Below are 19,514 nucleotides of genomic sequence, written 5' to 3'. Positions count from 1 at the left end.
GTGTCAGCACTGGAATTGTAGCGGCCAGCCGGCTGCAGGGCCCAGGTGCGGGCCGGCTCTGTCCAGCCTCATACTGGCTCCCAGCTTCCCCACTGCTCTCTCAGGTTGTGGGGGTTCTACCCCAGGGCTTGGGTGGAAAAGAAATCAATTCTCCAGTGTAGTTTTCTCCAGTTCCTTTTCTCAGGGTCCTATCTCCTGTGTCCCTCTGTGTATGAGTCTCTCTGGGTCTCTGGCTGCCTCTCTGTCTTTCCCTGCGGTTTCCTACCCTTCAAACCAAAAGTCTTCAAAGTGAGGCCCTGGATTATCCGCAAGGAAGCCCAGCTAGGGAATCACACTGGAATCAATCAGCCAATCCACGAAAGTCACTTCTCTTTCCTCTGCCATCGCTGGCCTGCCTGATGCCTGTCCCACTCTGCCTACCTCTGACCGAATATCTCTTGTCTCAGACTAACTCTGGGGTTACTCTGCCTGTGTCCAAATCCTGGTCCTACTGTGTGACTCTGGCAAGTAATTTAACTTTCAGTGCCTCAGTTTCATCATCTGTAAAATGGGTATAATTGTTCCTACCTTATAGGGTTGTTGTGAAGATATAATGAGACATTCTGTGTTCAGACTCTAAACACACTGCCTGACAGATGATAAATGCTTAAATAAGCATTAGCAGTTATTTTTAAATTGTCATTGTTACTCCATGCATTTAAGAGAAATGGGAAAAAAGACAGCGTGAGTTTTTATAGAAAGGACTTCCTTTCCAGCTTTTTCTTCCACTCTTTTCCCTTTTCTGCTTTCTTCTCTGGATGCTGGAGAAGGGACTGGGTCCTTCGAGCTCCTGGCCCCGAGCCATGGGCAGCCCTGGGCTCCTGCTCTCAGCTGGGTGCTGGTGAGACCGGCTCTGTGGGCTTTCCCTCAGGCGAGCTGGGTTGTGGGGACCCCTCATCCTGCACTCACTCACCCTCCAGTGCATGCAGCCTTTCCTTCCTTTGGCCAGATCTGAAACCTTTTCCTGCCTCTCTGGCTATGGTTTGAACCCAGACTTGGGTGCTTCTATGGGCTCCCCCACTACCCAGAATCAGCTCGAAGATATTTTCCTCAGGGTGACCATAGGCACTCCTTCCTCCCTCATTTGGAAGTGGACTGGGGAGGGATGGGCCCCAGCCTTTGGCTTATCCCCACCCACAGACCTCTGTCCCAAGAAGGTGAGGTCAAAGCGAAGACCTTCCCTGCCCACCTTAGGTGTTCGTCCACTCACTTATGCCCCCAGGAAAGGGACTGGCATGGAGGAGAAGTGACTGGTGTGAGAGACTGACTAAGACCCAGACTTCTGGGTTAGCCTGCCTGGGTTTTAACTCCATCACTGTGTGACCTTGGGAACTCAGTTTTCTTACCTGTAAGATGGGGATAATAAAAATAGTTCTAATCTCCTGGGATTGTTGTAAGGATTAAGTGAGATAATGTGTATAAGGTAAAATGGTGCTCAGCATCACCATTTAAGACCTAAATAATGTAAGTTATGATACTTCCTAGAGGGGCAGTACTGAAAGAAGGTCACCTAGTCCTGGCCCAGAGAAGGACAGGGGTTTTTCCCCTTGTCACACAGCAAGTCAGAATATGTGATAGTAACCTTGAGGCTGGGGCTGGGTGTGTTGGAGAGCAGAGTTCTAGTGTGAGGCAGGTAGAGGGTGGGAAGGACAGAGTTGCTAAGGGCACTGACCGTGGGATCAGAGAATGGGTTTGAACTTCTACCCTGCTTTTACCAGCTGTGTGCCCGTGGGCAATCCTTTTACCTCCCTGAATCTCATTGTCTTTAACTTTTAAGTAGCATCACTCATAACTAACTCACCAGTCCCTTTATGCATTTACTAAAATTTCCTTGTCAGTCATTTACTATGAGCCAGGTACGGACTAGGTGCTGGAAATCTCAGTGGTGAATGAGACAGTTAAGGTCCTGACCTCATGGAGCTTACCTTCCGGTGGGTAGAGACAGACAATAGGAAAGGTAGCAAATAAGACAACTTAGAGAAGAGCTCTGAGGAAAATGGAGCTGGGGATGGGTAGAGCTAGACTGGGAGTGTGGTATGACATTGGATAGCATGGCCAGGGGAGGCCTCTTTGAGGAGGTGACATTTGAGTTGAGACGTCAACCGAGGAGATGAGAAGCCACTATGGGATGGTCTGGGCAAAGCAGTCTCCAGGCTGAGGGAAAGTGCAAAGGCCCTGAGGTAGGAGCGTGCTTGGCGCATTAGAGGAGGAACAGCAAAGAGGCTTGTGTGAGTGAGGGTGGGAAGTTGGGGCAGGCAGCAGGGGCCAGATCACGTGCCCCTTATGGGTCCCCATAAAGAGCCTGGATTTTTGGTGGGTCGGAGATCCCCAGGAGGCTTTAGCAGGGAAGAGACACAATCAATTTTATTTTAAGAGGATCTTCTGGCCAATGTGTAGAGGAGAGACTTCTGGGGCCAAAAGTAGCAGAGAGAGGAGGCCGCTGAGTTGTGCGGACTGAAGGGGAGGCCAGGGTGGTGAGAGGCGAGATAATGTCATCAGCCCCTCCTGCCTGGCCTGGTACAGACACGAGGGTGGAACTGAGCAGAGGTGGGGTTTCTAGCTCCTGAGAGCTGCATCTTGGGGGCTTGGGTCATAAGACACGGGGTAGGGGGGAGCATGATGCTGAGGACCAGCCAGGCTCTGGGCAAACCTGCTCTGGGTGGGCGGAGTCTCTCTCTCTTTCTGAGAACTGCTGCGGCTATGACTCCCCAAAGACTTGACATAATTCTGGCCCGGCTCCCTCCTCATTATGTCATGCGCTGAGTGGAGTCTAGGTCACTCCATGGCTTGTTGTGGTCGAGTGGGGGAGAACAGACTTCTGGCTCCCCTGGCGCAGTGGCTGATGCAGACCCTCCCACACTGGGGTGGGGGCGGCTAGGTTTGCGAGGGTGAGGTGCAGTCCAGCCCCGGCCCCAGGCCCTTTGGATGGCTCAGGCGAACGCCCACGGCTCCTTGAGACGGGCTGTGGTTAATGAGAGATGAGGGTTGTGCTTTGAGCTGTGTCCCCAGAGCTGGGGGCCCTCCCCTGGGACCCAGGCACCAGCAGGAGCCAGGCAGACCTGATGTCAGCCTCTCCTGCTGGGTTGCTTCTCTGAACCTCGCTTTCCCACACGGTAAAAAGGGGACAAAGATACCCAACCTCGTGGGGATATGTGACTTCAGCAGCCTCACAGGGGAGCCAGATCCAGCCTGTAGTTGGAGCTATTCTGAGGACAGAGGCCCAGGTGCTGGGAGAGGGCAGACAGAGCAGTTTCCCCCTTGGACTCACTTGGGGTTGCCTGAGCCCCAGCCCTTGGGCCTCACCCTCTTCTCAGCTCCCCATCTCTACCAGTCTCCAACCCCAGAGACAATCAGAATAGGGTCAAGCCCCCTTCCCGTTGCATGGGTGAGGAGACTGAGGCTCAGAGGGGAAGGTGCGTACTCAAGGTCACATACCCAGGGTGGCAATGCCAGAAATGGGATCAGACCCCTGAATCCCACCCTAAGGCATTTTCTGATGCACTCACAGTGTGGGATACCTGCGACCCTGGAGGATGCTGAGGAAGTTCAGGACAGAGGGCACATCTCAGGGAGGCAAGTTCTGCTCTACTTCTGCCCTTACACACATCTCGTTTATTTTTCCCCCCACTATTTTTTTTCTTCCTAGGAAAGCAGTTTTATTTTGCAGTTGTTAGGAAAGTTAAAAACAGTTCCTAAGTTTCACCTACCCAACCTCTGAGAGCAGGGTGCTAGGCCCTTTACAGCATCATTGTATGCAATCCTCACAGTAACTGCTGGAGATTAGGGATGACTGTCCCCATTTTACAGATGAAGAAACTCAGGCCCAAGGTCATATGGTTTGGTCGGCAAGTGGGGCCAGGGATTCATAGCCATCTCTGTGCGTCCCAAAGCTCTCACCTTTCCCCTTACACGTGCTGCTTTGGTCAGAAGCTCCTGGGAGCTGAGGACCCTCCCGACCCCCAACAACCCCCATTCCCATGTGGGGCCTAAGCTTTGTGAGGAGATACAGAAAGTAAGTCCCAGAACTGCTGCGATGTTTGGCCCTCGGTTCCCAGGGACCAAGCTAACAGGAGAGTTACAGAGAATCTGAATTAAGGGGAGCAGAGAGCACGAAGGGCTTATAACACCCTATCACAGGGTTGGTTAATATTCTCAACTCAGTGTTTACTAGGGATGGGGGAAGGTGGAGAGAAGAATGTGCCCCCTCCCTTGTTCCTAGAATTACTAAATTCTTGTTAGATCTTTAAATTTTATGTAAATTCTTCTTTTTTTTTCCCTTGGAAAGGTGGATATCATATTTTAATTAGTAGTGGTGTCAAAGGAGGGCTAGATTAATTATTGGAAATCCTGAGTTCCAGATGGTTTTAATTTTCACAGCAGGGCACCAGGGTATATATTTAAAAATTTTTTTTTATTAAAATCATACCTAGTGTATTTTAGGGGCACTGTGGTACACTCTTCGTGGCCCCAAGGATACTGTATTTAGGGTTGTGATTTTTGTTATGGAGAAGCAAGTCCCTTGTCACTGAAATTAAAATTTTGTGGGTAAGGGAGGGGCAGGTGCTGGGAAGCAAAGAGTCAGGGGAGGGAGGGTGAGAATGGGGGGTCATAGGCAAAGAAGTCAGTATAAGGGGGTGGGGGGAGTCAGGCACAGGGATTCAAGCTCAGAGAGGGCACATGGCCCACCAAAGTCACACAGCACCCTACTGGTGAGAAAATGTGGACTGGCAGAGGGACAGGCAGGGGTCTGGACACAGTAAGCCTAATCAAGAGATAGTCACCCTTTGGCCACTTGATGTCCTTGTTCATTCAGGACTTTGAGGATCAGCTCTGGACACCTCCCTCCCCCCCATCCTGAGGGAGGCTCCGTGGAGCATTGATGGTTAGCATGGAGCCTCCCACTCTGGACCGGGGGTATTGGGTTCTGATTGGGCCTTCCGGGCTTCTAGGAGTTAGTTACCCTGCAGCCTTGGTGGCCTCGATTGAGGAAAATGAATTATGCAGACAGCCTCCTTTCCCCAGGATCTGAACCAACCCTCCCCAGCCCTTCCCCACTTCAAGTGGCCAGGGCACTCCCTTACCCCCATACCCTCAGGGATGAGGGCACGCTCCAGATGTTTACCCTGGAGGAAGGGACCTCTGACTTAAATTTTGGAGGAAGTAGCTTGACATCCCTCAAGGCAGGATTGTGTGTGTGTGTGTGTGCGCTACCTGTGTGAGCTCACATGCATCTGTCCGTCTGATTCCAGAGACTGCTGCTTCTCTGAGGTTGTGTGGCTTTCTATTCTGCCTTGGGCAAGGGAGCAGAGGGATGAAGGAAGGTGGGTGATGAGGGGAGGAGAAGGCACACTGCCACAAGGGGCAGAACTCCCTTACAGCTGGAGTGATCTGGGTTCCAAGTGTAGTCAAGAGACGTTGGGGTCAGGGAACAGGTGTCAGACAGCTCCTCTCCCGCCTAAGGGGCAGGGTGCTCCAGGGGTACCGGTCGGAGGTATCCACCATGCCTGATTTGGGGGGCAGCAGGGGGTAGATGGACAGGATCAGGGATCATGTTGCTGAGCCTTTAGGCGAAGCTATTGCCCCCGGTAAAAAAAAAACGTGTGTTGTTCTCCTTCTGCCTTTCGAAGCCCAGCTCCTAGTGGAGACAGATACCTTCGGTAGTCAAGTCCGGATCAAGGGCAAGGAGACGGAGTTCTACCTGTGTATGAACCGGAAAGGCAAGCTCGTGGGGAAGGTGAGTGATGGTCTGGAACTTGGGTGCCCCTCCTCCCCACCACCTGCACACACAGCTCTGGGCAGCTGGAACTGTGTGTCCAGGGCCCTGTTATCCTCAAATGGAAAACAGGCCCCATGAGTGTGTGTGTGTGTGTGTGTGTGACTCCCACTATGCTCTCTTTCTTTCACTACCCTCACTTCATCTCTGCCCCGGCACCTACTGCCAGCCAGGCCCAGGTATCCATGGGTGTGACTTTGGGGAGCATGCAGGACCCTGATCTCTCTTGGAGGATGTGGAGCCCTGGCTTATTCAGTAGTGGGAGGATCCTTGAGGGGTTCTGGGGCTCCCTGCCTGAGTGTACCTGATGTCTGGGATCAGGGAACCAAAAGGCCAAGGGCTGAGGCTGTAGCATTGTTTTAACAATCACCAGGGGTTTACAAGGCCTCGCAGCAGCGCCTCCGGAACCCAGCCGCCTTGGCAATGCTGGGCCTCATGAATCTAGCATTTCAGGAAGATTTTATTACTTTGGAAAAGGCAAGAGAGCTGCATGTAACAAATTAGGGCAGGGATGGGGTGTGGCAGGGGTGGGGTGTGGCCAGGGTGGACCCATATGCCGGGGGTTCTGAGCCTCCACTGATACTGCTTTTCGATGCTGCCCCCCTTTTTTCTTGGGTATCCTTGTTTGTGACGTTCACATTCTTGCTTCCTTTGGATGTTCCAGTGGAAGATGTTACTGCCAGTAGCTCTATGGTGAAGTCACGCTCCATGGTCCTTTCTCTCGGTAGGGACCCTACTCACACCCTATCCAACTTGCATAATGGGGAGGTGGCTTCTGCTGGACAGGTGGAGTAGGGGGTGGAGGGCAGACCCAGCTTCCAGGGGGATGGCTTCTCCTGCTTGGGGGCAAGGCCCTAGGTGACAATTTGCATTTATTATGCTTTATTGTGGGGGAAGGAAGCATGACCTCGATTCCAGTTTAAGCCATGATTTTGGTTTTCTAAATCCCCCAACTCATTCCTCTACCCCTCCCACATACCCAAGTGCCTGGAAAGAGTGTTACAGGCCAGGGACCTGAGCCAGGGTGTTGTGGCTTATTGTTAACAGCAACAGTACCAAGAGCCTCCGTTAATTGAGTACCTACTTCCTACCCGGTACTAAGCAAAAATGCTCCCAAACAATCCGATGAGGTTGGTACCTCCACCATCCCCATTTCACAGATGAGAAAGCTGAGGCTTGGCCGCTTCCCGGCCCTTGTCCCAGGTCCCACACTAGCGCTAGGCGGGCTTCAAAGCCTGGCTTGGAAGGCAAAGATTCCAGCCGCACTGCCCACGCCAACTGAAGCTTCTCAAAGAGCAAAATAATAGTAATCCGCGTAGCGCGGCCCCGGGATGCCGAGGAGTGGTTTTAATTAGTGATTCACTTTCCGCGTCCCGAGGCCGGCCGGCCGGCCGGCCTGCGAGGGGGTCTGGGGCAGGGGCGGCGCGCGGGCCGGGCGCCGGGTCCCCTGGCCTGGCCGTGCGTCTCGGGGGCAGCGCGGCCAGCCCCGCGCCAGGCGCTTTGTTCTCCTGCCCGCCTGGGCCGCCTCCCAGGCCCAACCTGCCTGCAGTCGTGGGCTCGGCTTTCTTCTTTCTTTCTTTCTTTTTTTTCTGTTTGAAGGAGGGGGCGCGCGGCAGCCCGCCGTGCCCAGTGCCCGCGCGCCCCTCCCTCCCCGTCTGCGCGGTTCCCGGCATCTTGACCCCAGGAGGGCCGTCCTGGGGTCAAAAGAACAGCCCCGTCCCCTCGGGCCGCTCCCCGCCGCCCGGCCGCCCTCCGCCCGCCCGCCGGCTGGCCGCTGAGTCACCGCTTCCACAGGAGCCGGCTCCGATTTCCTGCCCCCTCGCCCTCTCTCCCGTCATTAATACTGGGGACGGTTCAGCTGGCGGCGAGGCTCGGCGCAGCCCGGGGAGGCCCGCCCTCCGCCCCCTCCCCTCTCTCCCCCTCCCCTCTCTCCCCCTCCTTCCCGCCCCCCTGGCTGCAGCTCCCCCCGCCCCCCCCATCATCCCCTTCCTGTCTTCCAGGCTGGTCCGGGAGGCTCCAAGGGCGCCCCCCGACCCTTCAGTCCACCTGTCCCGACTTTGCCCCGGGCAGGTCCCCCTGTTGGCCGCTGCCTAGCCCAGCGCCCCTCACTCTTTCTGGCTCCTACAGCTGAAGCCCCAGGCCTCTGGGTTGCTATTCTGTCACAGGCTCCCCAGCCAGTCAGGCCCCCATCCTGGGATTACCTCTCCTTGATAGCTGGTGCGTGCCTCTCCTTCCCTAACTCCTGCCTCTGTTCTGGCCTTGTACCTTCTCAGGAATTGTTCCTCAGCTCCTCAGGCTCCATCTCCAGGCCTTTCCCCTTTAGAAAGCCCAGCCTCAGCTTTCTAAAGCACAAAAGGGATCAGGTCTCCCCTGCCCTCCACCTTCAGTCCAGCTCAGTCCCTGGGTCCTCACCACCTACCCAAGCCAGTCCCTGGGTCCTCACCACCTACCCAAGAAAGGCCGCGTTCCCTGGGGAGAAACTCCTTGTCCTCTTGTTCCTTATGTTGCAGACACAGGGTGCTGCCAAGCTCCACCCCCCGATGGGGTCTTCAGGTTTTGTGCATACTGCATCCTCTGCCAGGGCTGCCCTTCCCTCGTCTGTCCACCCCCAGTCCTGGCTCATCCTTCCACAGCCTCTGGCTTCACTGACTGCCCAATCGGGCTGGCCCACCCTGGAGTCCACAGCCCCTCACACAGCCCTCTCTTTCCTGTCTGCTAACCTGGGTTGTCACTGTCTGTCTTCCTGCCTGTGTCCGCCAATAGACTGGGAGATCCCTGAGGGCCCATGCTGGATCCATCCATCATGCTCCATGTACCTGCTTAAAGAGCCACAGGGACACCAAAGAAATAGAAATGTGATGCTTGCTTTCTGAGGACTGACTCTTAACCTACAGCCAGGATTAGCCATGTCAGGCCCCGGACTCAAAGTGCCCTGACCTCACTGAGCCTCAGTGTCCTGGCCTGTAAAATGGGAAGATAATGCCGGCACTTAGTAGGCACTTAATTGTTAAACATCAGTTGCCCTCCACTTTGAAGCCAGGTTCTTCACCTGTGGGAACCCTGCACCTCAGCTCAGGCTCTGGCCCCTTTGGAGTGGCTCAACAGGACAGCTTTCTTGGCTGGCCTGGACCCTGCGTGTCAGTTGTCTACACATCTGGCCACAGCTGGGCACGTCATTGAGCCTCCAACAGAGCCTCTTCTGATGCTCCAGACCCTTGGCTGGGCTACTCCCTCTGCTGCTCGGTACCAGTCCTATGCCAGAGCTCTTCTCCAGAGCCCCTGAGAGACACGTGACCCCTTTTCTCCTTGACGCCTCTCTGGACCCCACATCCACCTGGTCCAGAAGGAAATACTTCCTTTCATTCCATAAATAGGTGTTGAATATCGAGCACCATGTACTAGGCAGTTTTTCCCCATCTCTGGAGATTCAACCCAGAAGGATTTTTCTCATCGGCTCCCTCCTGTGTGATCACTGGTGTGTCCTCACTGGGGCAACATAGGGCCCCAGACTTTCAGGGCAGGGGACACCCTGCTCACCACTGCATTGTTGTGAAGACTGCTTTGGTTGTAAGTGACTGAAACCCAGTTCAAAATGCCTTTAAGCGAATAAAGAATTTTTTGCCTATGTAACTAAAAACGTCCAGGGGGTAGTTCTGTTTCAAGTAAGACTGGATCTAGGTGCCAAATGATGTCATCAGGATTCAGTCTTCAGATCAAATAGAAGGAACAGGACTCCAGTTTGGAAAGAAGGAGGTTGGAGGTGGGAGACGGGGAGAGATGATCAAATTCTACTAAATCACCAAGGTTCTGGGATGGGCTATTCATTTACTCTCTAAATATTGATGATCTGCCTTGCCTGAACCAATTGAGTCAGCATTTGGGGGGTGAGGCCCGAGCACATGTGTTTTTTAAATCTTTGTGAGCCATGAGCCCGCATAGAGACAGTCAGGAGCAGAGGCAAGGGTCAAGCCCCAGGGGCGGCCTACCATTAACTTCTTACCCACTGGGTCTGAGTTCATGGTGGGGAACTTGTAACCACCTCAGGCACCATGGCTCCTCTCCTGACCTCTGGGGTGTTGGAAACTTCAGGCCAAAGCCCAGCCCCTCAACCCAGACATGTACGAGCACGTGTGCCAGGCACTATGCTGGCCCTTGAACCTCCAAGACCTTGCTTCATGCTGACGGTGGCTCTGTGGACCTGGGGGAGGTGAGGGGTGTTGGTGGGCAGCACCCATTCTCCCACACCCTTTCTCCTCTGGGGCCTGCCTGCGACGAGACAGCAGAGGAGTGAGCTGCAGGGGCAAACGCAGGTTCAGATCCTGGCTCTCCCACTTAACAAGTCCGTGACCTCGGGCAAGCCGTTTTTGCCTCTTTGAGCTGTTTTCTTCTACCAGCTTGAGTCTAGATCAGCAGTTTAAGAGGATTAAATGAAATAACGGATGTGAAAGTGTCTGGCCTGTAGTTGGCAATCAGTAAATTCTGAATGAATGAGTGAACAGATGAGTAAGGAGACCAAGACAGGCAGGCAGAGAGCCACAGCCCTCTGCTCACTCTGTCTCCTTCTCAGCACACCCCCCCAGGTGGGGCCCCTCACAGCTCACGGCTGTCTCTGGGGCATTAGTAAGGGCTCCAGGAGGTGAAGTCTGTTTTCTTTCGGAGGCAAATTCATTCATATGTCACACCCACCATTTCTATCCCAGCTGAACCCTCATCCATTCAACAGCAGGTGCTATGGGCATCCTTGTCTTGGGCTAAGACCTGGGCTGAGCCATGAGAGCAACTGAGAGGCAGCCCCGACCTCATGAAGCTCTCAGACTGATGAGGCAGGCAGGCAGATACAGAATACTCTGTGTCGGGGTGGGAGGAGACATGGGTGTTGAGGGTGTTCAGAAGATGGAGCTATGTGAATCCAATGAAGTCTGATGCCTGAATGGAGTCTTAAGAGAAGGAAATACCCAGGAAGTTAGATGGCAGTCAGGGAAGGCTTCCCAGAGGAGGTGGTTAGTGAACTGAGCTTGAAGGTTGAAAGCAGTTTTCCAAGCAGACATTCTAGGGTGGGGAACCAGCCATGGTGTAACCTTTTTTCAGTTTGGTCTGACTGTTCCACTGAGATCAGCCAAGGGACCTGGACTCAGGTTGGATAGGCAGCTTCCAGAATTATCTATGGGGGGCCCAGTGCCCAGAGACCACTCCTTTCTGTCCCGCTTGCACATATGCCCTGGCTTCCCTCACTGTAGTTCCTCACTGCTCACCCAGCCCATAATGTCGTCTGGGTCCTGGTGTGTCTTCCAGGCCCCCTGCCCACTCTGCAGCCTCCTCGAAAGATCTCTCGTCCAGGCAATGTTTTCTTACCCTGCCTGTCCCTTTCTGCAAAGTTCAGCACTTTGTCTGCAGGGCTCAAGCTTGCCCTCCGCTCAAAGGTGAACGTTCCTGGAAGCTCCAGCCCGTTTTCCACTTCAAACAAAAGGCTGGAACTCGCACCTCAGTCTCCACACACAGCCAGACTGCTGGGCTTCCAACTTGGCTGGGCATCCGTCCGTAACGAGGAGTGGGCCCGGCCTAAATCTGGAGATGTTAGTTGGAAACTCGAGTGCTGCTAATTCAGGCCTTCCAACTTTGTATGTTTCCCACTCTTCCACATCGAGCAATCCGGCTTTCTCAAGGAGGAAATTCAAAGCCTGCTTCCCACCACCTTTTGTCCAGATCAGATCCAGGGAGGGAGGCCAGACCATCCGAACCACCTGCTCTTCAGAAATAATTTAGCAAGTTCCTACTGTGTGCCAGGCTCATTTAAAAGCGTCATTCCTCATAACATCTCTATGACGCAGGAGTTGTTGCCACTGCTTGGTCCAGGAGAGGAATCAGAGGTTTAGAGGGTGGAATTAACTAGCCTGAGGTCACATAAGGAAGTGTTAGAGCTGATTCACTTCTGACTCTGAATCTAGTGCTCCTTGCCCGGCATTGTCTCCCAGGGAATTCACCTCAGACCCTGAAATCTCAGAACCATGGGTACAGGCTTTGGAGTTAGGCCATGCTAAAACTCTTTATTTTTAGAGGCTCCCGTTCCTCTTCGCATCAAACATTAAAATGTACCACATCCCACATTAAATGTAGTTTGTGTTTAACTACGTAACAGTGGAGTTGAGTGGCAGCTGAGTAGTTGACTTCATGTCAGCTTTAGTGCACAGAAGTTGGGACTCCTTTCTGTTGCCAGTGACAGAACACAGTCTAAACCGTCTTAAAGGAAATGAGGTATTATTGGCCCATGTAACAATGAGGTAACTTGAGCTTCAGGTGCAGCTTGGTCCAGAAGCTAAAAGAAGTGATGCGGACTTGGTTTCTCTCATTCTCTTCCTCTTGGCTTTGCTTCCTCCATGTTGGCTTTGCTGTCAGACAGAATTTCCCCTCCTGGTGGTACAATGGCTGCCTTCGCTTCAGCCTTACATGTTCCCCAAGTTTAAATCGGCCTATGTGTTTGGGCATTACTTATGCAAGGGTCTCGAGGAACACTGATTGGATGGCTCAGGCCACCCATCATGGGAAATAGTGTTCTGATTGGTCAGGTCTAGGTCTCTTGTTGTAGTAGAGCTGAGGTAGAAGGGTGGAGAGTGGAGAAGAGATGGATCCCTGAATGGTAATAGGAGTCTGCTAGCTAACTGGTGAGTAGGGAAGGATGCAGGGGCCAATACCACAGGTGCTCTCCACAGATCTAGGGAGTGAAATTACTGAGGCCAAAGCTTGAGTCAGGCCCTCTCTACTCTGCTACCCCAAGCCCTCGCCACCTGCACATACCCTCTCTGTGTAGCTCTGTCCCCTTGCAAGTGCCCTCTCCCTTCTCACCCTCCCCCCTTCTCTCTCTTCCCACAGCCCGATGGCACCAGCAAAGAGTGTGTGTTCATCGAGAAGGTCCTGGAGAATAACTACACAGCCCTGATGTCAGCCAAGTACTCTGGCTGGTATGTGGGCTTCACCAAAAAGGGGCGGCCGCGGAAGGGCCCCAAGACCCGGGAGAACCAGCAAGATGTGCACTTCATGAAGCGCTACCCCAAGGGGCAGGCAGAGCTGCAGAAGCCCTTCAAGTACACCACGGTGACCAAGCGGTCCCGGCGGATCCGCCCCACGCACCCCGGCTAGGCTGGCCCCGCCGTGGCCCCACCGGGCTGTCCCAGCCCACACTCACACTCACAGAGAACTGCAATCAGAGGAATATTTTTACATGAAAAATAAGGAAGAATTTCTATTTTTGTACATTGTGTTTAAAAGAAGACAAAAACTGAACCAAAATTCCTGGGGGAGGGGGAGCGATAAGGATTTTACTGTCGACTTGAAACCCCCTACGACAAAAGACTCACACAAGGGACCGTTGTCAACGCACAGGTGCTTGTGTCTCTCTAGGAACAGACAACTCTAAACTCGTCCCCAGAGGAGGACTTGAATGAGGAAAACGACACTCTGAGAAACCAAAGTCCTTTTTCCCAAAGGTTCTGAAAGCTAAAAAAAAAAAAAGAGAGAGAGAGAGAGAGAGAGAAACAAAGAGAAAATAGTGTCCCTTCTCCCCCAGCAAACTCCCCCTCTTCCCCAGTCCCCTGCCCCTGCCCCAAACTCCAACAAAAATCGCTCTCTGGTTTGCAGTCATTTATTTATTGTCCGCTGCAAGCTGCCCCGAGACACCGCGCAGGGAAGGTGTGCCCCCCGGAATTCTCGGCGCCTCGACCCCCGACGACAGACGGCCTCGTCCAATCATGGTGACCCTGCATTGCTCACAGTTCTGGAGGATGCTGCTATCAACCTTCCGTGACTCACGTGACCTAGTACACCAATGAATAAGGGAATATTTTAAAACCAGCTATATTATATATATTATATATATATAAGCTATTTATTTCACCTCTCTGTATATTGCAGTTTCATGAACCAAGTATTACTGCCTCAACAATTAAAAACAATCGACAAATTATTTAAAAAACCATGAGGCGCGTGGTGGCCGGGGGCAGGGCTCAGGCGCCCTTTGTGTTTCATTCTTCTTGGTCTGAGGTCCTCACGCTGAGAGCTGGTGGGGGGGGCTTGCTCATTCATTCATTCCTCATTCATTCATTCATTCCTTCGACACCGGCTATGCACCAGGCACTGCTCTAGGCACTGAGAATGCAGCCTTAAACAAAGCAGATGGAAACCCTTACCTCCAGAAAGATTAAATTCTAACGAGTCATTGATTCGATGGTTGACTCAGTCCTCCGTTCACGTGTGCTGTCACACCCGTTTACTCGGCACCTCCTATGTGCCAAGGCTCTATTCGAGGCACCGGGGATTTATCAAACAAAGGGAAAACCAATCCCAGCCCGCAGGGAACTTCACTTAGAGCAGTTCTCTTGATGGCAATGATTCATTGCTTCATTCATTGATGTATTAATGGAATCACTTATTCAACATATATTTATCAAGCACTTGCTAAGTGCCGGGCACTCTTTTAGGTACTGAGACTTTATCAAAGAACAAAATAGACCAAAAAAAAAAAAAAAGTCATGCCTTGTGGAGTTTGCAGTTTAGGGACTGCTGATTTGTGGAGTCCACACCTAGGCTTTGCGGGACAGAGGCTGAACAAGGCAGTGGTGGTCCCCACCCTCCTTCTTCGGAATTCTCGGCGGAGGGGTCAGAGGGCCCAGATCAGAAAGGGGCCTGATGTTTCTCTCCTCGGACTTTCACGGGCTGGAGCACTTAGAGAGTGTCTGGCTCGTGAACTTCCAGGCCTTCTCTTCTAGGGCTTTCCCCTCCTTTTCCCAGGAGGTGGGGAGAGGCTAGGTTAGTCTTGGGGTGGAAAGTAGATTGGGCAGGAGGTTGACTGAGGCAGGAGGTTGACTGAAGTTGCCTCTTCTAGGGTCCTCCTGCCATCACCTACCTCCCTTGAAAAGGGCCCCTGCCGAGAATGGCCTTTCTTGAGGTTCCCCGATGAGGCGCTAAGGAGGAGAGAGGGCAGGGGCAGGGGCAGGGGGTGAGGGTGGGGGGCAGGGCCTCCTTCTCTGCAGAGGGCTCCTGGGCAGGGAGGGGGCTTGGCTGCTTCCGAGGTGTGTTCTCCGTCTGTGACCTGCCTCGGGGCTCCGGCCAAGCACAGCTCTGGGTTCTGTCCTTCATCCCTGGGCCCTGTCCTGCCTGTCTATGGTCTGCCCTTCTGCCTGTCACAGCACATACCCGTAGGGCTCTGTGAAGCCCTTTCAGGTGCACAGTCTCACTGTGACCTCCGGGTAGCTTGCGAGGAAGGTATTACCATTATCCGTATTTTATGGACGAGGAGACTCAGAAAAGTTTAGCTGCCTCCCCACGGTCACAGGATAAGTGGTGGGGCTGGTATCCAAATCCTAGACTCACCAGGACTGCAGTGGCTACCACTTGGTGAGTGCCTACAGGGTGTCAGACCCCCTGCTAGGTGCTCATGTCCACCACCTAGGCATCCAGCAGACGTCCTGTGTGTGGGGGCAGAGGTACTCCTAACTTCCACGTGTCACAGATGAACAGACCGAGGCTCAGAGAGCTCACTGACGTGCCCAAGGCCTCAGTGAGCAGGTGACAGAGTCCGAGACCCTTGGTGATAACAATCATGATAGTGGCTGTCATTTATTGAGCACCTATTATGTGTCAGTTCTCTTCACCCTCTATTATTTAATTTAAACAATAACCTTACGAGAAGAACATGTACTGCGCTTTGCATTGGAAGTTTCAGAGAAGTGAAATGACCTGCCCAAAGCCATCCAAGCTAGAAAATCATGGCCCCAGAATTCAAGTATTCATCCATTCAAGCAATAAAGGTGTATTGTTTACTCTGTGCCAGATGCTGTTCCAGGGCCTGGAGATACCCCAGTGAACTCAGCAGAACCCCTGCCCTCATGGAGCTCACATTTCATTGGAGAAGATACATTATAAAATACAATGTCAGATAGTGGTAAATCATGAGGAAAAATCACAAAGAGTGAGGGGATAGAGGTGATGGGGCTGCTGTTTTAGGTAGAGTGGTCAGGGAGGGCCTCCGGAGGAGGATTCAGGGAAACACTGAAGGGAAGAGCATTCCAGGCAGAGGGAATAGAGAGTGCTAAGGCCTGGAGGTCTGTCACAGAACAAGGAGGGGCCAGTGGGGCTGTTACATAATGAATGGGGGAGGGAGGCAGAGTTGTGGAGGGGGCCACACCACAACTTGAACTTTTATTTGGAGTGAGATGGGGAGCCACATGTGATGCGCCTTATACTTTAAAGGGACTGCTCTGGCTACTGTGTGGAGAAGGATGAGCGGACTCCAGCCTGGGGCTGAGGCCACAATGACCCTGCACTGCCTCCTGCTGCTGGCTTTGCCAGCCTCCTGCCCTAGCACATTCTTGGGCCTCCCTCCTCATCCCGCAGGCTGCCGGCACCACCAGCACCCAACACCTTGCCTTTGCTCCATCCCAGGGGCCACAAGGCCAGTGGTGATTTCCTTTTCTTGGCCCTCTAGAGACTTGCTACGTGCCCTGGAGCAAGTCACTAACCCTGTCTGGGTCTGACTTTGGAAGATGTGGACAGAGATTTCTGAACATTTCCCGAGCTATGAGAAATATGCTAATGATAAGCACAGTGGACTGGCGGGAAGATTTCCCAGCCAAGGATGATGTCTTAGGATGCTCGCCTGAGGGAGAACCTGAGTGAGTGTTTCCACAGTCCAGCTGAATGGAACCCCAGTAATAACAGCCACCACTTTTGAAGCACCTACTGAGTACCATGCACAATCTTACTGAATCCACCCAACCAGCCTTTGGGGTGGGCATTTTTAGCCTCACTTCATAGAGCGGGCTCTGAGAGGTGGAGTCAATTCTCTGAGGTTACATAAGGGCTGGGATGTGAACCCACATCCGTCCGTCCCTAAACCTGTGGCTCGATGCCAGCCTGGATGCTTGGAGCCCTCGGTACCTGAGCAGAGTTTCAGTCTTTCCCCGCAGCCCTCTGATGCTGCCCCAGTATCCATCATCTCCTAACCCTCCAGAGGGAGGAGGTAGAAATAAACCACATTTCCAGGTGCCTAATGATAGCCCGTCCCCGACCCTCTGGATCTAGGGTCCCCGAGGTCACTGGGATCTGGAACCTAAAGCACCTGAGTTTGTTGTCCACTTGGCCATTTTGCCAGCTGTGTGACCTCCGGCACGTCGTGTCTTTTCTGTGAGCGGTATCCCTCGTCAATCCAATTGTTTTTACCTTGCGAGGCCCATATAATGTTCAAAAGAGGTAGCAGAGCAAATAACTGGGGGCTATTCCTGCCCAGTAAGAGCCGGAAGTCAGTTGTTTTGTCTTCAGTTTTTTCTCTCCATCTCCTTTCAACCTCATTTATTTAGAGAGGAAGGAACCACAACTCAGACAGTGGAAGTGACTCTCACGAGGGTACCAGGCGAGTTAATAAAAAAGCCCATTTAGATGATAATAGATACAGTGGGGTACCGCAAAGGAGGGGAGTCAGGGCTCTTCCAGGGAGGTCAAAAGGTCCCATCCAGCAGCCAGCCAGGTCACTCTTAGCATCCTTCCCATGTTCATGTCTCTGACCCAGAGAAGTAGAGGTCTCTTGATCCTGGACCCTCACCTTCTGCCCCCCGACCCCCACAGGGGGGCCATGTGCCTGAGTGCGCGAAGTGAATAAAGACGGTCCCTTGCCTAGCGTTTCAAGGAGCCAGCAGGCAAGAACGGTAGGATCAGTTCCCCCATCAGGGAGAGAAGTGGGTTTGGGGACGGGTGTGCTCTCTACCCACCTGCCCCATCCTTGGGCATTGTTTGGATTCAATCTCCTTCCTCTACAGCCACCCATTCCCCCAAGAACTAGGGTAGAAGAGGAAAGTGAAATCTATCAAGCACCTACGGACCCTTGTGATCACAGTGAAGTGCACAGGTCTTGTGCAGGATGGTTCCTGGAGCAGAATAAGCTCCTGGTACCTTGGCTATTACTATGATCATATTACTACGGTCTCACAAGAACCTTGCAAGATAGTTGTCAGGAGGCCCCTTTTGTAGATGGGGTAACTGGGCCCACAGAAGAGCACAGTTGGCCCTGGGTCTCATGGTCGAAGGTGGCGGAACCAGATTTGAATCCAGGCTGGCATCCCACGTTCCACTTCCCCACCATTCCTCTTCATCTCTACTTTTGCTGGAGTGGAGAGGGGACTAAAGCACCAAAACTTGGGGTGAGAGAAGTAAAGTGTCTTTACCGGGTGGGTGGGTGGGGAGGGCCTGACAACCAGGAGATGCTGGGTCTAGAGGTGTTCCTGCCAACCAGGTGAGCTGAGGGGCTGGGCAGGGCTTGAGGGGGCGACGTGTAAAGCCCCAGGCTGAGTGCAGGAATGAGATGCTCTCCTGGCTGCCTGCCCTGCTGGAGCCTAACAAGGCTGGGCTGGGATGCCCAGGGCTTGAAATCCCCATAAACGGGCAGAGCCCTCCCTCTGCAGCCACAGGATGGGGGCTTCCAAAGAAACAGTAGTGAATTAAGTGCTAAAGATGTGAAGGCTGCCCCCCAACCATGCAATTAGGTAGTGGGTCTGTTACAAACATTAGGCGGGGAGTCGGGGACCAGATGGCGGTGAGGCTCACCCTTGCCGTCCTGTCCCGGAACCGCCTGGCCCCTGGCTGAGGTTTTCAGCTCTGGCAAGGAGAGCAGGCGGCAGGTAGCCCCGGTGTGTGGCCCCCCTGCAGAGCAGGCCAGTAATTAGCCAGGCATTCCTCCCCTCCCTCGGGCAGCTTCACGGACCTAATTAGCACTTGCTAGAATTTCTACCCAGCTCCTCAGCTTGCTTGCGGAAGAAGCAACTCTTCGAATGTTCCAGACTGCTAGGCTGACCACTGCAGCTGCAGGCCTCCTTGTGGCCTCTGGGGCGGGTCAGAGGTGCTGGCTGATTTTAAAAGATTGTCACAGACTGAAGTTTCATTCGCCCAAGCCGCACAGGGCGAATTGTCTCCTATTGAGTACCAGCTTTGTGTGGGCACTTTACCCAGTTCTCTTATTTAATTCTCACCACAATCCTCTAGATAGTTATTTTTGTCTGCTTCCTACCAATGAGGAAAACGAGGCTCCAAGAAGGTCAAGGCTTGGTCAAGGTCACCTGTCAGACGCCCTGAATCCTGCACATGACTCTCATGACTACAAAGCAGCCCTCCAGGGAGCTAGTATTACACTGTTCTATCCAAGGACAGAGAATCAGAGAGGCAAAGTGACATGTTCAAAGTCACTCAGTAAGTAGGGAAGTCAGGATTTGAAACTAGATCCACTGGGTTCTAGAATTTTACCTCTCCACTCCTCCTGACCCTCCACGTCTGTCTCTGTGTCATTCCAGGTTCTTTGGCTACCACTGACAGAAACACATGAAAACTGGCTTAAGCTAATAAGGAGATATATTGACTTGTGTAACAGAAAAGTGCACAGGCCTCTGACTTCAGGCAAAGCTGGATCCAGGTGCTCAGTCTCTTCTCCCAGCTTTCTGCTTTGTTGGCTTCCTTCTCAGGAAGATTTTCCCGGTAGCTCTTACATCCTACTGGCTTCACAACTTCAGGGAGAAAGGAACATACATTTTTCACAGGCTTTAGTAAAAGTCCCAAGGCTGATTCTGATTGGATCAATTCTCTCTCCTGCATATCTTTAAACCAATCATTGTGCTCAGGAAGATAGAATATTTCAGTGACAAGGCCTAGGTCATGGGCAAGTCCTTGC

The 19,514-nt window shown here is 52.9% G+C and overlaps 1 protein-coding gene across 1 annotated transcript in view; it reads left to right on the top strand.

The window, feature by feature from the left end:
- The window catches only part of FGF18 (fibroblast growth factor 18), a 33,208-nt gene extending 19,904 nt beyond the window's left edge, over positions 1–13,304 (top strand). Inside the window, exons 4-5 of the mRNA XM_072947244.1 lie at positions 5,667–5,773; positions 12,680–13,304. Coding sequence (XP_072803345.1) covers positions 5,667–5,773; positions 12,680–12,946 — 374 coding nt within the window. The 3' untranslated portion in view covers positions 12,947–13,304. The remainder of the gene's footprint in view (positions 1–5,666; positions 5,774–12,679) is intronic.
- Positions 13,305–19,514: the final 6,210 nt, after the last annotated feature.

The sequence above is a fragment of the Vicugna pacos genome, chromosome 22 (genome assembly GCF_048564905.1).
Source record: "Vicugna pacos chromosome 22, VicPac4, whole genome shotgun sequence".
NCBI classification, from domain to species: Eukaryota; Metazoa; Chordata; class Mammalia; order Artiodactyla; family Camelidae; genus Vicugna; species Vicugna pacos.
Note: the sequence above shows the minus strand (reverse complement) of the source record. Positions and strands in the feature narration are given on the sequence as shown.